Genomic DNA, 14,968 nt, shown 5'->3' on the forward strand with positions numbered 1-14,968 from the left:
TAACTCTGCTTTTAAACCTCTGATTCAAAGGCTCAGTAAACTGTTGGAAGGATGCAATGCACTTTATGTAAAACATATAACATATCTCTTACCTTTGTGTTGTGACTGTTATGAACTTCAGAAGAAGGTGCATTAAAGGAGTAGTTCACTTTCAAAATAAATTTTCATGATTATTTACTCACCCCCATGTCATCCAAGATGTTTATGTTTTTTTTCTTTAGTCGAAAAGAAATTAAGGTTTTTGATGAAAACATTCTAGGATTTTTCTCCATGGACTCCAATGGACTTCTGTAATGTATGTATATGGTGAAGGGCTGCCCCCTTGTGGATGAATGTTGTAGCAGTTCAGAACAAGTTCAGTAAAAGAGAGTTTTGTTGTTACTGCATCACACGTGTCAATGTCATTCTTCTAATGCGTGCTTACCACATACACCACAACTTCAAATGGTTGAAGGTCAAAATTACAGTTTCAGTGCAGCTACAAAAGGCTTTAAACAATTCCAGACAATGAATAAGGGTCTTATCTAGCGAAACAATCTTTATGCTTTATGCAATCTTTAGAAAAACAAAATTATGCTTTATAAACACAAATGCTCGCCTTGCTCTGTTCTGCTGTGCGTAATACTGTGCTGTCCAATGCTGTGCTGTCCTAGGTTTTTATTTAACACGGTGGCTAAATTAACAAAAAATAAATCGTCAGTGACTTCTGATCCTGTATATCAGCATAACAGTGATGAATTTATGAACTACTTCACATATAAAATCCAAGATATTAGAGAAAAAATTATAACAATGCAATCAGAAGTGAAACCCGCTGAACAAACTAACTACAGCGCCCTTAAGGAGAAAATGCAATTATTTTATACCGTAGATCAAGATGAGCTGTCTAAAATTATTAGATCATCTAAATCAACAACATGCATACTAGACCCTATACCTACAAATCTACTGAAAGAGATGCTCCCAGAAATTATAGATCCTCTTCTTGGTATTATTAACTCATCTCTGACATTAGGACATGTGCCTAAAGCATATAAGGTGGCTGTTATAAGGCCCCTTGTCAAAAAACCCCAACTCGACCCTAGAGAACTAAGGAACTACAGGCCTATATCGAATCTACCTTTCATATCTAAAGTTCTGGAAAAAGTAGTTTCAACTCAATTATGCTCCTTCCTCCAAAGGAATGACATCAATGAAGAATTCCAGTCTGGATTTAGAGCATGTCACAGTACAGAGACTGCTTTGATCAGAGTTACAAATGATCTGCTATTGGCGTCTGACCGAGGTTGTATCTCGTTATTGGTGCTGCTAGACCTTAGTGCTGCATTCGATACCATTGACCACAGCACACTCCTACATAGACTCGAAAATTATGTCGGCATTAAGGGAATAGCTTTGAAATGGTTTAAATCTTATTTATCCGACCGTTTTCAATTTGTAGCAATAAACAATGAGGTGTCACGCAAATCGCAAGTCCAGTACGGTGTACCACAGGGCTCAGTCTTAGGGCCTCTGCTCTTCGCATTATACATGCTACCTCTAGGAGATATAATAAAGCGACACGGAGTTAGCTTTCACTGTTATGCTGATGATACTCAACTTTATATTTCCTCGAAGCCTCATGAAACACAGCAGTTCCATCGAATAATGGAATGCATAGTCGATATAAAAAACTGGATGAGTAACAACTTTTTATTACTGAACTCGGACAAAACGGAAGTGTTACTTATTGGACCGAAAACTGCTATAAGTAACAACCAAGAATACTGTTTAACTATTGACGGATGTTCCATAAAACCCTCGTCGTCAGCAAAGAATCTTGGCGTTCTATTCGATAGTAATCTGTCATTTGAGAGCCACGTCGCCAACACCTGTAAAATTGCGTTTTTCCATTTTAAGAATATATCTAAACTACGTCATATGCTGTCAATCTCAGATGCAGAGAAGTTAATTCATGCATTCATGACATCAAGACTAGATTACTGTAATGCACTGTTAGGTGGTTGCCCTGCAGGCTTATTACAAAAACTCCAATTGGTCCAAAACGCGGCAGCTCGAGTTCTTACACGTACAAAAAAGTATGAACATATTAGCCCGGTTCTGTCAACCTTGCACTGGTTACCTATAAAGCATCGCGTTAACTTTAAAATCTTGCTTATTACCTATAAAGCCTTACATGGTTTAGCTCCTCAGTACTTGAATGAACTCCTTTTGTATTACAGTCCTTCACGTGCATTACGCTCTCAGGCGTCCTGTCAGTTGGTAATACCTAGAATTTCAAAATCAAGTGCAGGTGGTAGATCCTTTTCCTATCTAGCGCCTAAACTTTGGAATAGTCTTCCCTGCACTGTCCGGGAGGCAGACACACTCTGTCAGTTTAAATCTAGACTAAAGACGCATCTTTTTAATCTTGCATACACTACTCTTCCATAATATAAATCTTCAGAGGGTTTAGGCTGCATTAGTTAGATCAACCGGAACCAAAAACACAACTGATGTACTTGTTGCATCAAAGAGTACAGAACAGTACTCTACTCTCAGCCAGTCTTGTCTCATTGTTCCAAGGTTACCACAGCGAGCAGGATGCAGTTCATGGCCTGACCTGATGGTAGAGCGGAGAATGGGAAGTGGGGACCTGACAAGAGCTGAGATGATAGAGCTGGATAAAGAAGGACGCGGTCTCTTGACATGTCTTCACCACAAAACTTCAAATGCTATTAGATTATTAATGATAATCTTAAACTATAATTTATTTTATTATTAAGTTTATTTATTTTATTTAGCCTTGTTGTGCAAGTTCTCTGGAGCTTGTGCAGAGGCAGCAGCTTTTGCCAGAGGGGAACTGGAATCCCCTGGTTGGGCCTGGGTTCTCCTGAGGTTTTTTTTCTCGATTAGAGTTTTGGGTTCCTCGCCACCGTTTGCATACTGTTTTTGCACTATCTGCCTGACCGGGGGGGCTGCTTTAGAATCTTAAAGTTTTACTTAATTAATATTGCATATAGGAATTTATTATCTGTTATATTTGACCTGTGCTTCTCTCTCCTTTATCCTAAATGTGTGCTCTCACTGAGCGTGTGTGTGTGTGCGTACTTGTCTGTGTACGTACGTGTGTGTGTGTGTGTGTGTGTGTGTGTGTGTGTCTCTGTGTCTGTGTGTGTTGGTGTGTGTGCGTGTTGTGTGTGTGGAGTGTTTTGTGTGTGGGTGTGTCTGTCTTCTGTGTTTTCAACCTTTTCTTGTTTTTGCAGGTACAACTTTGATTGTTTTGCTTGTAGTCAATGTGTCTCATGTACAGCTGCTTTGTAACAATGAAAATTGTAAAAGCGCTATATAAATAAAGTTGAGTTGAGTTGAGTTGAGTAATACGTAATTACGTTGAAAACCTGCACGCTCAACTTGTAAACACTGACTCTGTACTTCTGCCTACGTCAAGCGTGACCTTTTCAACGTAATTACGTATTACGTGAAGTCATGAACGCGCATTTTTTAGAAAATGACCGATCATTTCACTAGATAAGACCCTTATTCATCGTCTGGTATCGTTTAAAGCCCTTTGAAGCTGCACTGAAACTGTAATTTTGACCTTCAACCGTTTGGAGTCCATTGAAGTCCACTATATGAAGAAAAATCATGGAATATTTTCATCAAAAACATTAATTTCTTTTCGACTAAAGAAACAAATACATAAACATCTTGGATGACATGGGGGTGAGTAAATTATCATGAAAATGTATTTTGAAAGTGAACTACTTCTTTAAGCGCATCAAGGCGGATGTATAAGCGCATCATTTCTGCGCCAAGAGACGCACAGTACGTGTAAATAAGAGAATGAATGAAGCGCGTCATCCAGCTTCCAGATGCGCAATACGTGTAGAGAAGCGGATCCATTAAGCATTCTGCACCCAGAATGGGCATGGGCTCTTTTGTGCCACTTTACATTAGAGCAGAGATCGTAAAGGAAAAACTGGTATGAGCCCAACCCTAATTCGCACACACCGATTTTAAGCCTAAAACAAGTGACGGGTTGACTTTTGCAAGGGAGCTGTCCGCAGCGTTGGTGCTGACCTTGTTCCAAAAAAGAATTTTTTGACACATGAAAGTAAAGTTGAGAAAACAATTTATAACAATTTCAACCGCAAGATATAAAACATTTCAAGTTGTAAAACATTCTATAACTCCACCAGTCATCTTCCAGTGTTGTGCCGTTGAAATCCCTCTCACACATTTGGCATGCTGTATATGTCCAGTTAGAGCGTCAAATTTCCTTGCTACCTATGATGATAAACCGTGATTATTTGGCCGTGGCGTATTTCTTTTGTTGGGCTTTAGACTGTGACACGTCAAAAGGACACTTTGTTGAGGGAGAGGATTAAGAAGGGTTCACATTTAGCAGACATGTTGCGTCGTGGAGTCAGCCTTCCTATGTAACAAAACACGCCGAACATAACATCCTAGTTCAAAAATAACTGTTTTCGCGTTTCGTAACCAACTCTAAATTTGCAGTCATGCGCATTTTAAGTGACAGAGCATAACAACAGGCTGTGTCATGGAACGCAGGCTCTTGTGTTCACATAAACTCCTGATCTCGCATTATTATTACGACCACATTTATGATATTTCCTCAATGAAAATCGGTGGTGTTGTTTCCAACACGACTGTGAAAGAAAGTATTTGCGTCTTTACTGTGACTGTCACGGCTTGCGCGCCTGTAAAATGACGGTCTCGAGTGCCACACTAACAACTGCTAGGGAGGAAGGCAGCGCACAGCCTCGACTACACTAGATTTGGACATCAGGCAGTGCAGTAGGGATTTCTGGGGACAAGTGTCTCTTGTAAATTTTTACTACTACAGCTTCATCTCCTCAACAGACCCAATGGCAGCATCGGAGAAAACACTTGTTTACAGAGAGGACACCGATTCCTTTAAAAATTAGATTTCCGACAGGGGTTTGCATCCAATAGATGCACAGGAAGAGTCGAATTATGTGGATCTAAACGACTTGCTGGAAATTAGACGACACAAATGTAGTGAACGTGACATTTACTGGAGACACGAGTCAAATGGAAATAATCAAAGGTATCAGTGGCGTGAGAGAACACCATTGCGAGCTTAACCGAACTCATTCAAATCCATCAACTGAACAAATACATGAATTTAATAATAATTACGGATGCCCAATGGATTGAAAACTAGAAGAAAGTGTGGACAAGTCTTGTTTTATTGAAATAGTCCCTTCGGATGTACCTCGGGTGAATAAGAACGACACGGACTGTACCAAATCACATGCAAAGCAGAACCTTTATTCAGAGAGCGCGCCCGGAAAGTTGGAGAAACAAAGCACAGGCAATGACAATGACCTGTACACTGAAATGTATTTAAGCAGCGAAAGTGAGTCGGACGACGAGGCTACTGTGGTACTTTCAGATCATGGCACGCCAGAAGTTCACGAAGACGAGTCTCATTATATTACAACCCATGAAATCCAGCTTCTGGAGTTGGACCATGAAGTGGATTATGACTTTGAGACGGGGTCCAGCTGGGATGTTGAGGATGATCATCAGGTCTACTCGTTTGTCGATTATGCTTTTTTTGACTGTGATGAAACGACAGTGACAAAACAGGCAGACACGAAAAGCCACCAGGGACATGCCGATACAAGCGTAGCAGTGATCAGCAGTCAGCCCGAAAGCAATCTCTGTGACAGCGACAAATGCGCCAGCTCAAAGGAAAGCCTGTCAAAACAACAGAACACCACCGGGCAGATTCACTTATCTATCAAAGCCACTTCCCGTGCTATAAATGAGCCAAGCAACATTCCCGGCAAACGTTCTGAAGATATATGTCGCTATGTTTTGAAAGGAGTGGATGCCAAAGGCGACAAAGTATGTGACAACACAAAGTGCTTTATTGCTGTGCCGGGGCGCTTGCACTTTGGTAGCAAACTGAAAAGTAAAGATGTAAACGATTATTCAAGCGGTGCATCCAGCGCAGTGAGCGAGCTGGATGATGCCGATAAAGAGGTGCGCAATCTCACAGCCAGATCCTTCAAAAGTTTGGCATACCCTTATTTCGATGCAATTAATTTCAGTACCTCCAGCGAGTCTTCCGCATCAGAGCATGGGCTGGGAATCAATAGGTGGTCGACGTTTGTTGACCTGAAGTATGGAAACGTAAACATGTCTAACGGACGAGATCAAAGTTTGCTTGCCCATAAAGGCTCCACGTCAAATTTACATTTCGCCAAAAAGACAGACGGTAAGGGGATAACGGGGTTGACATTAACCAGTATGCGAGCGCCCCCCGTCGAGATATTTGCTCTCAACGGCAATTTAGTTGGCCATAGAAACGCATCATCAAGAACGAAAAAGATTGAGCTTATGGGAAAGTTTTCCCAAGGGCAAAGTGGAGTCATAAGACTGACTGAAACGTTAAATTTTCGTTGTAACGTAAAATCTGGGCAGCCTGGAAACGAAAGGCGTGTGAAATCTGCACAAAATACTGGAGGATCACGTTCCACAGATGAAGTTACAAACACCTTGCCAAGCGCTCAGGGGAGTGAGGCCAGCAAGCAACCCTGTAATACAGGGGAAACCATGGAGGACACACACAAGAAAGCAGTATTCGCATCGAGTCTCCTTAAAAATGTCATTTCTAAGAAAATGCAGTTTGAGCAGGAGCGCAAAATGGAGAGGGGCGAGATATGCGAAACCCACCACGCACCCTCTCCGTGTTTTGGGGCGCACGAACATGAAGTGCAGAAGGAGAAAATGTCAAGGAAAAATTCCAAAAGGCTGCAGAGGCAAAGCTCGAAATTCTCAGAGGCTGATTCTGACTACTCCATCGTTTGCGTGGATGAACTTGGCGACATAATTGACAGTTATTCAAGTGATGCCAAATACGACAGTCGCAAAGAAGAGATTTTGACCAGTGCATCAGAAACGAATATGGAGTCGACGAATGAAGCTGCGAATGATACTAAAAAAGGAGCATTCGAAGCATCCAAAGGCACGCTGCTACGAAGCCAAAATAGCGCGTTCAGATCGTGGAAGGACGGCGAGCTAGAGTTTCAAAAGGAACATAAAAACGATAAAACGCTTGAGGGGAAACTGGCACCGCCGGACGAGTGTCCGAGGGAAACTAACGTGTACTTCGATTCGGCGACTAGCAAGCACACTAAAATGTCACATTTGTTTGTGCCGAGTATCCAGCTTCCGTCCGGTGAGAGGGAATTCGGGAAAACGCCGCCGAATATGATTTATTCCGTGCGCGATCAAGGAGAGAGCAGGGGTACGAAATTACGCTCAAACACCTTGTACGTTTCAGATGCTACGCGCAGCGCAGTAACATCCAAGTCACCAGAAATTAAAATAAGTTTACGGAGCGTAAGGGATAACAAAAGTGACCCGTTCAGTATTGCAAAGCTGCTGACTCCCAATATAGGCTATAACGCAGCGGGCCAGATAAAGACAGCTGATGACACCAGATGCCAAGCGCTCGCCACTGCATTAAAGGGTGAGTCGTCTGACAAAGTACCTCACTTCATAGTCAGAGACATTAGAGATTACAAGGGCAAGCTACAGACACCTATACACCAAGTTAGAGACGTGCGTAAATTAGTTAAAAGCTCGTACCACTTTGTGTCTTTAGATAGCCACGACAGGTCCAGCCATTTGACCCCAGAAGGAGAACACAAGACAGTAAAGCAGAGCTCATACTTGAATTCAGATTCTCTCTCGCCCATAGTGATTAAATGCCAATCCGTGAATACAAATAGCAACGTAAAGCATTCGGGAAATGTAATAGACCCATCTAAGCGAAGACTTTCAGAGGATGTATTTGAGCATGACGCGTCATCGCCTCAAGTTCCAATAGAGGGCGCCAAAGATGGGAGTATGCCAATCGAAAAGCTAGGTAACCGACTGTCTTTAGACAGCCCAAAGCAAGATGTGACAGCTGGATTGAAAATTGAGGCAAGTGCAAAAAAACAAGACAAAACAAATGATATATGTGAGAAGAAAACTGAAACTAAGATGGCCAACCAGGCTGCTTTGCAGAAATTGCAAGCTGCTGTCAAAACAATGGAGCAGTTATACGTTTTTGACAAGAAAGAATGGAAGAGAAAAACAGAGCCGCGAAGAATAACGGATAGTCACGTTCTCTCGCTTATTGCCAGAGAGGAGCATGGAGGAACTTTGGAGGAACCGCAAAGCAATACTAGTTCTGCTCCCACAGCAAACACAGACAACAACGTGGGACAAGATTCAAACATAAAGAAAACCTCATCTCTTGGACCTTCATTAACCCAGTCTGAGATGCCTGGAAAAAAAGGAGACAAGGAGACCACCAAGTCACGCACCACTCCAATCACCCATCAAGAGAGAAATGGCCCTAAAGCTTTCATGCAACTAACAGGAACACCCAATAAAACTACAACCCTGAGTCACAGTCAAAAGCCTATAGCCACAGCAAGTTCCATAAAAGCAGCACAAACACATGTCTCATCACCAGCATCTATCAGTTGTAAAGGCGTGACACCAAAGTCTCCAAAACTACCTGTTTGCTTGAAGATATCTCAACCAAAGCATGCTTCAGATGAGAAGGAGCGGCCAAATGGCAGTGAGACTGAGTTTGCCCCACTGCAGTTCACTTCTACAGCAGATGCAGAAAACTACCTAACCATACCCGTGAAGCCTCATGCCACAACCGCCATAAAACCGTCCACAGCTGGGCTTGGGAAAACAGCCATTTATACAGTTCCAGCGACAAGAGTTAAAACCACCAGTCCACCATCTTATCTCAGTCATAGTGAAGTTAGAAGACATAAGGAGATCCATCAATCCCCAAAGTGCTCATCTATTGTCATGGAGACACGGTCCCCAGATACCCCTACTGCCACTATTTATCATACATCGCTGCCTGTTACGATGCAAGCCGCTCAGCCACAGGTGATATGTTTCTCCCCAACAGTTCAACCTTCTCCAGTCCCAACAGAGCACTTTCAACCCACTCAAAGAAAGATGCTTTTGGATCCCACTACTGGAAACTACTACTTGGTGGACACTCCAGTCCTGCCTGCCACCAGGCGTCTCTTTGACCCAGAAACTGGGCAGTATGTGGACATCCCTATGCCTCAGCAGTCTCCAATGACCCCTGTTCCCTTGCCAATATCCCCCCTTGCCCTCAGTCCAGGAGCTTATGGCCATACCTACATGTTTTACCCAGGATACATGCCAACCACAATGGTCCCTGCCCGTACCATTCAGTCCCAGCTCTCTATGCAGTCGGAAGCAGATGAAAGTGATAAATCCCATTTACACATGGGCCAGCAGGATGATGGGGCCTACATGGAGAGCCCTTACTATATGCCTTCTGGGAAGTCATCGCAAACAGCCTCTGTGGCCCAACACATTACCACCAACAGGTTAGCCAGCAGCAAGCAGCCTATCATCAGCATCACTTCCCAGAAGGGGCCAAGGATTATCGCTCCCCCATCATTTGATGGCACCACCATGAGCTTTGTGGTGGAACATCGGTAAAGCCCCACTCACCCTAGAGCTAACAGTAAGTGTAATTGTTTACATTCGCATTTATGACAGGAATTGTCCATTATGAATTTACATTTAAACTTTAAACTTAAAATACATTAAAATGCCTCAAGTGACATAATTTGCCCCTCAATGTACTCTCAAGAGAGAAGAATTATATTCATATACTGTATATACATGAGTTGTTAAATATTGTTAAATATTCAAAGGTCACCCATTAAAGATTTTTGTACAAATGTTTACATTTTAAACTATTTAAGTTAAATAATTATTGAAACAGTTTAAATAATGCTCAAGCACTATTTTAGTTTTTAGACTGCTCGTTTTAGCTCAGCAAGGATGTCTGATGGTATTTAAAATGTTTTCTGACATTTTCACTTTGACACTAAACATTCCATTCTAATCATGCTGAATGACTTTAGCACTGTTTAGTGATAAGATTTCTCATATGTTAGAATTCCTTCATTGCCATTTAAAAAGGAATTAATGGCCACTGTTACGGTGCTGGTAAAAAGAAAAGTATACAGTCCTTTCATCTAGTTTTGATCAACTTTCAGGTGAAGCTCCTTTTACCTCTTGTTCTATGCACATACTGTACACGTTCATTCTGGCATTTCAACAGATACAAAGACTACACACCCCTACTGTCATCCTATATTTTACCCTGACACATTTACATTTAAGGGATTTCACAGCTGCTGTTCCAGAATGGGAAAATTATTGCGACAATTAGTAAGCATATTATTTACTCTAGAGAGTTATCAAAGACAAGAGTGTGATTGTCTACAACATAATTTTTTATTTTATATGATTTTAAATAAAAAGTCTGGACTGGTCATAAAATGTTCTGAAGTGCTACTCTATGGCAATGGTATGATACAGCAGGGGAAGAGGCGTGGCATTGTTGGCATAGCCGTGGGAGGAGTAAAAGGTCAGCCAGCTCGTGGCATGTGTTTGTGCTGATATATGTTGGACCAGCTGCTGCTGAATATCAAGACTCATTGACCTGAGACACTTAAACTGCAGGAGGGCCACCTTTTTAGGACAACCTTATCTTAAAGGGAAAGACCCAGAGGTGGGCGAAAAGCTTTGACTAAATTTTTTTACTGTATATAAACAAATCTAACGTACACTGTGGCACCAGAGGGAGAAATGTGAGATGGCTGAACTACAAAAATTTAATGACCAATAATCTATTAGCATGCGAAGGATGGTTTTGGAGACGTTACAAGATCATATTTGAGATTTAGTATGACCTGAATAACTAATCTGTTAGATGATAACTCTGTCCTGCATTACAAGCATGTACAACATTGAAATGTATGACCTAATATTTCTAATATTATTTTTGTTTTGTTTTACACAGGAACTATGTCACCTTTTCACTCACTTGGAGTTTGTTTTATTTTGTCCTGAACCTATTCATCATGATCTCCTTCATCACAAACATAATCTAAATTGTCTTTATCATAGTGCATTACCCAGTTATTATTTGTGGCTGTCAATTTTATGCTTCTTTAGTGTTTTAAAACTGCGTTGTCTGTCTCTCAAATCTTTTTGAATGTGGTTGCCTGGTTGGAAATTGTAATTGAACCCATGTTCATAGTTCATAGGTAATATCAACTACTATGAATCAGTAAAATAATTTAAAGAATACCAATTTTTGAACTACATCTCAACTTTATTTATATAGCGCTTTTGACAATTTTCATTGTTACAAAGCAGCTGTACATGAGACATATTGACTATAAGCAAAACAATTAAAGTTGTACCTGTAAAAACAAGAAAAAGGTGAAAACACAGAAGACAGACATACCCACATACAAAACACTCCACACACACAATATGCACACGTACTAACACACATAGACATAGACACACACGGATGCGCAGACACGGACGCACACGCACGCACACACACGCACGCACGCACGCACGCACGCACGCACGCACGCACGCACGCACACACACACGCACACACACACACACACACACGCACAGGCTTTGGTTGACTATCCCTGTGGGGACAGTCCATAGGCGTAATGTTTTTATACTGTACAAACTGTATATTCTATCCCCTATCCCTAACCCTATCCCTAAACCTAAAGATCATAGAACACTTTTTGCATTTTTAGATTTGTAAGAAATATTGTTCTGTACAATTTATTAGCTTTTTTGCCCATGAGGACCTCAATTTTGGTCCCCACAGTGACACGAGTCCCCATGTGTTGGTGTGTATTCAGGTTTAGGTCCCCACCGGGATATACAAACATGAACGCACACACACACACACACACACACACACACACACACCTACACACGCACACACACACACACACATATACATACATGACAATTAAACACACAGACACATGTACATGACAATTAAACACACAGTACTCATATTATATTTCAAATCTGCACACAAATTACATATCCTCTTTTATTAAATTATGTGCTACTTTGTGCTATCAACTTTGCCAGAAACAGTACATGAATTTTCTCCTTTTATCTCTTATTCTTTGACTTCTTTGGTTCTTCTGCTGACCTTGATTCTCAGCACTCTTCTTTGAGAGGTGTTCTGCAAACTAAATGTATTACATTACAGTGTTATATTGTATATTTTTGTCATTTTTACTTCTGCTGTTTTGTTCAGTTGGTATTGAATAGACCATCACATAAACACACAATACTGTGTGGATGGTGTGGTGAATGGGATGTTTTAGAGGATGGTCCTCTATTTTGTTACAGTACCAGATGAGTATGTGTGAGAGAATGTGTTCACCAGATCACTGTGATTTGGTTTGATTGGCAGGTTCTTCTTTTAAGGTACCAGTGATAAATAATATGCGGATAAATAATAAGGTCAGGGAAATTTATTTCCAGTGAAGGTATGAGAGATATAAGCAGAAATTTCTTGTATTTTGGGGCAAAGCTTGGTATACCTAGAATATAAAACACAGTTCACCTGTAGCATCAAGGGAGCATCCCATAATCAAATTTCCGATCACTCTGCCCACATCTGATTTGGGTAATAAGGTATTTTGATTTTAAGTGTAAATACTAAGAAGTATTGTAAACTATTTGAGCTATATATTATATGTAACTTTCTGTTGTATTTTATTTGCTTATTTAAAAAAAATGCAAATTTTCTTTGATTTTTAAAGTGAAATTTTATTAAATCTATTAAATATTGTGTCTTTTTCCAATGCTACCCCATGATGCTGTACATTAATTTATCATATAATTGTTTGCTGATATTTCAAAATAAATAGTTGGACAAGGCATTTCAGTTCCCCGTGAAACATCTGTAATACATAACATGAAAAACTTTTTTATTTACAAAAGAACCATATACAGCAAGTAGGCCTATCTCAAGAACCCTATTCAGTGATGAATGGTTCTTGATTAGAAAATAGTTCTTTGCTTAACCCAAGACACTTAAAGAACCTTCAAGTGTGTATGGATGAACTTTTTAATTTTTTATGAATGGAAATAAATCATTGATCGATCCTAGCCCAGTTTCAGATATTATTGCTGTAATAATATAATGTATATAATGTAATAATATATATAATCTATATTATTGCAATTATTTTGAAACTTTTCAAATTACATTTGGATTCTTTTTTTATTTGTCTTTTTAGGGATTTTGTGAACTCAAATACAGTATATCAGTGTTGGAGCTGCTGGTCAGTCCGTTAAATTGTGTTTAAGAAAGTTTGGTGTGCTGCTTTTCAGCTTGAGCAGAATATCTAGTCAGAGCATTTCACTTTAGTGAAATACAAAAGTTTTTGTAAAAACATTTGAAATCAGTGCACATATCTTAAAATGTGTTTGTGTAGTACATGGTGTATGTTGATCATGTGTAGTAGTCTTTGTGTTCAGCACAAACTGAACTTCTAGACTTCTAGTGATGTAACCATGGAGTCACTTGATTTCCTATAGGAAAGCATGGAATTAGTCACATTTTATTAATATTAAATGTAAATAAGATATCAATGAGAGCAATTAAATGTTTAAAGGGTTAGAGGCATGTGTGAAGATGGGCAGGTGTGGGTAGGTTTACATACTATTGTGTCTGGAAAGAATAAAAATTGAAAATCATAACAAAAGGATTGTCAAGGGAAGGACAGCAATGTTGAAGTTACAGGACAGATGTTGTTAAAAATAAAATGATATGCCTAAAGATGATTGTTTTTTTCCTTTCTTTTTATAAAAACACCCAAATAAAGTCAAATAAACATGTTCTTATCCAAAGATTACACAGAGGGTCACGGGAAGAACACAAAAAACAGACTAGTCCAGTTAATGACTAGCAATGACAATGGTGTTAATATCGTATTATTCGTTATTTTGGTATTGCAATTAAAATAAAATGTTATTCATACAATGACAAGGAAAATAAAACCTATACATGTGTATTTCCCCCCATATTTAAAAAAAATATTTTGGTGGGTTGCAAGTTTGTACTTGTATTTAAAACTCTTGTTTCCAATTTCTTGTTTACTAGAGACATTTAAAGACTGCCGTCAACAAACCTCTCCTAAGATTTTTTGCCAATACTGTATGTCTAACAGCTGGTCATAAGCATTTTTACTGTCCAATGTGGATCTTAAAGGCACCCTCTTTAAGCCCATTTACGGGATCTTCCTAAAACTGTAGTCTATGTAGATCAGGAGAATGAATATATGAGAAGCAACATATCCATATGCTAATTTATTACAAAGTCAATGTGACAGATGATATTCTAGTTAAGAGGCTGTCACACATTGCAGCAAGGGGAATGTACTTCCATTTCATGGTAACTTTACCCAGACAATGTGTTCTGAATTAAGACTAAGATTTGTTTTTTACCTTTTGTTTTCACTATATTTGTAATATAGCCTAAAATTAATTTTAAAATAAATAAATGTTTTAATTCTAGGTGTCTGAGTTAATGTTATAACAAAAGTCCATGGATTTTCCAGGGCTAAATTGTGTTAACCTATATAATTGCAGATTATAGGAGGGTGAAAGCACTCTTGCTATGCGTGTATGCTATCAGGTTGGTAGAATATTCCAGTTATGCCACCAGTGCGTGAAACACAATCAGGTGACATTAAATCTTTGTTGAAAGGCTATTTTGTATGGAAGCCCATTTCCGCCATGTGATTAAAAAAATCAGACTCTAAAAAGTCATAATTATGAGATAAAAAATCGAAATTATGAGATACAAAAATCGAAATTATGAGATAAAAAGTCATAATTATGAGATAAAAAGTCAAAATTATGAGATAAAAAGTCATAATTATGACATAAAAAGTCAAAATTATGAGATAAAAAGTCATAATTATGAGATAAAAAGTCAAAATTATGAGATAAAAAGTCATAATTATGACATAAAAAGTCACAATTATGAGATAAAAAGTCAAAATTATGAGAT

The 14,968-nt window shown here is 39.4% G+C and overlaps 1 protein-coding gene across 1 annotated transcript; it reads left to right on the forward strand.

Moving 5' to 3' along the window:
- Positions 1-5,058: 5,058 nt before the first annotated feature.
- On the forward strand, positions 5,059-14,169 carry lg1h4orf54 (linkage group 1 C4orf54 homolog). Its single transcript, XM_057330459.1, has 3 exons — positions 5,059-5,074; positions 5,192-9,559; positions 10,910-14,169. The coding sequence occupies exons 1-2, from the start codon at positions 5,059-5,061 to the stop codon at positions 9,532-9,534; spliced, it is 4,359 nt and encodes a 1,452-aa protein (XP_057186442.1). The 3' UTR covers positions 9,535-9,559; positions 10,910-14,169.
- The last annotated feature ends 799 nt before the right edge of the window (positions 14,170-14,968 follow it).

The sequence above is a fragment of the Triplophysa rosa genome, linkage group LG1 (genome assembly GCF_024868665.1).
Source record: "Triplophysa rosa linkage group LG1, Trosa_1v2, whole genome shotgun sequence".
In the NCBI taxonomy this organism is placed as follows: Eukaryota; Metazoa; Chordata; class Actinopteri; order Cypriniformes; family Nemacheilidae; genus Triplophysa; species Triplophysa rosa.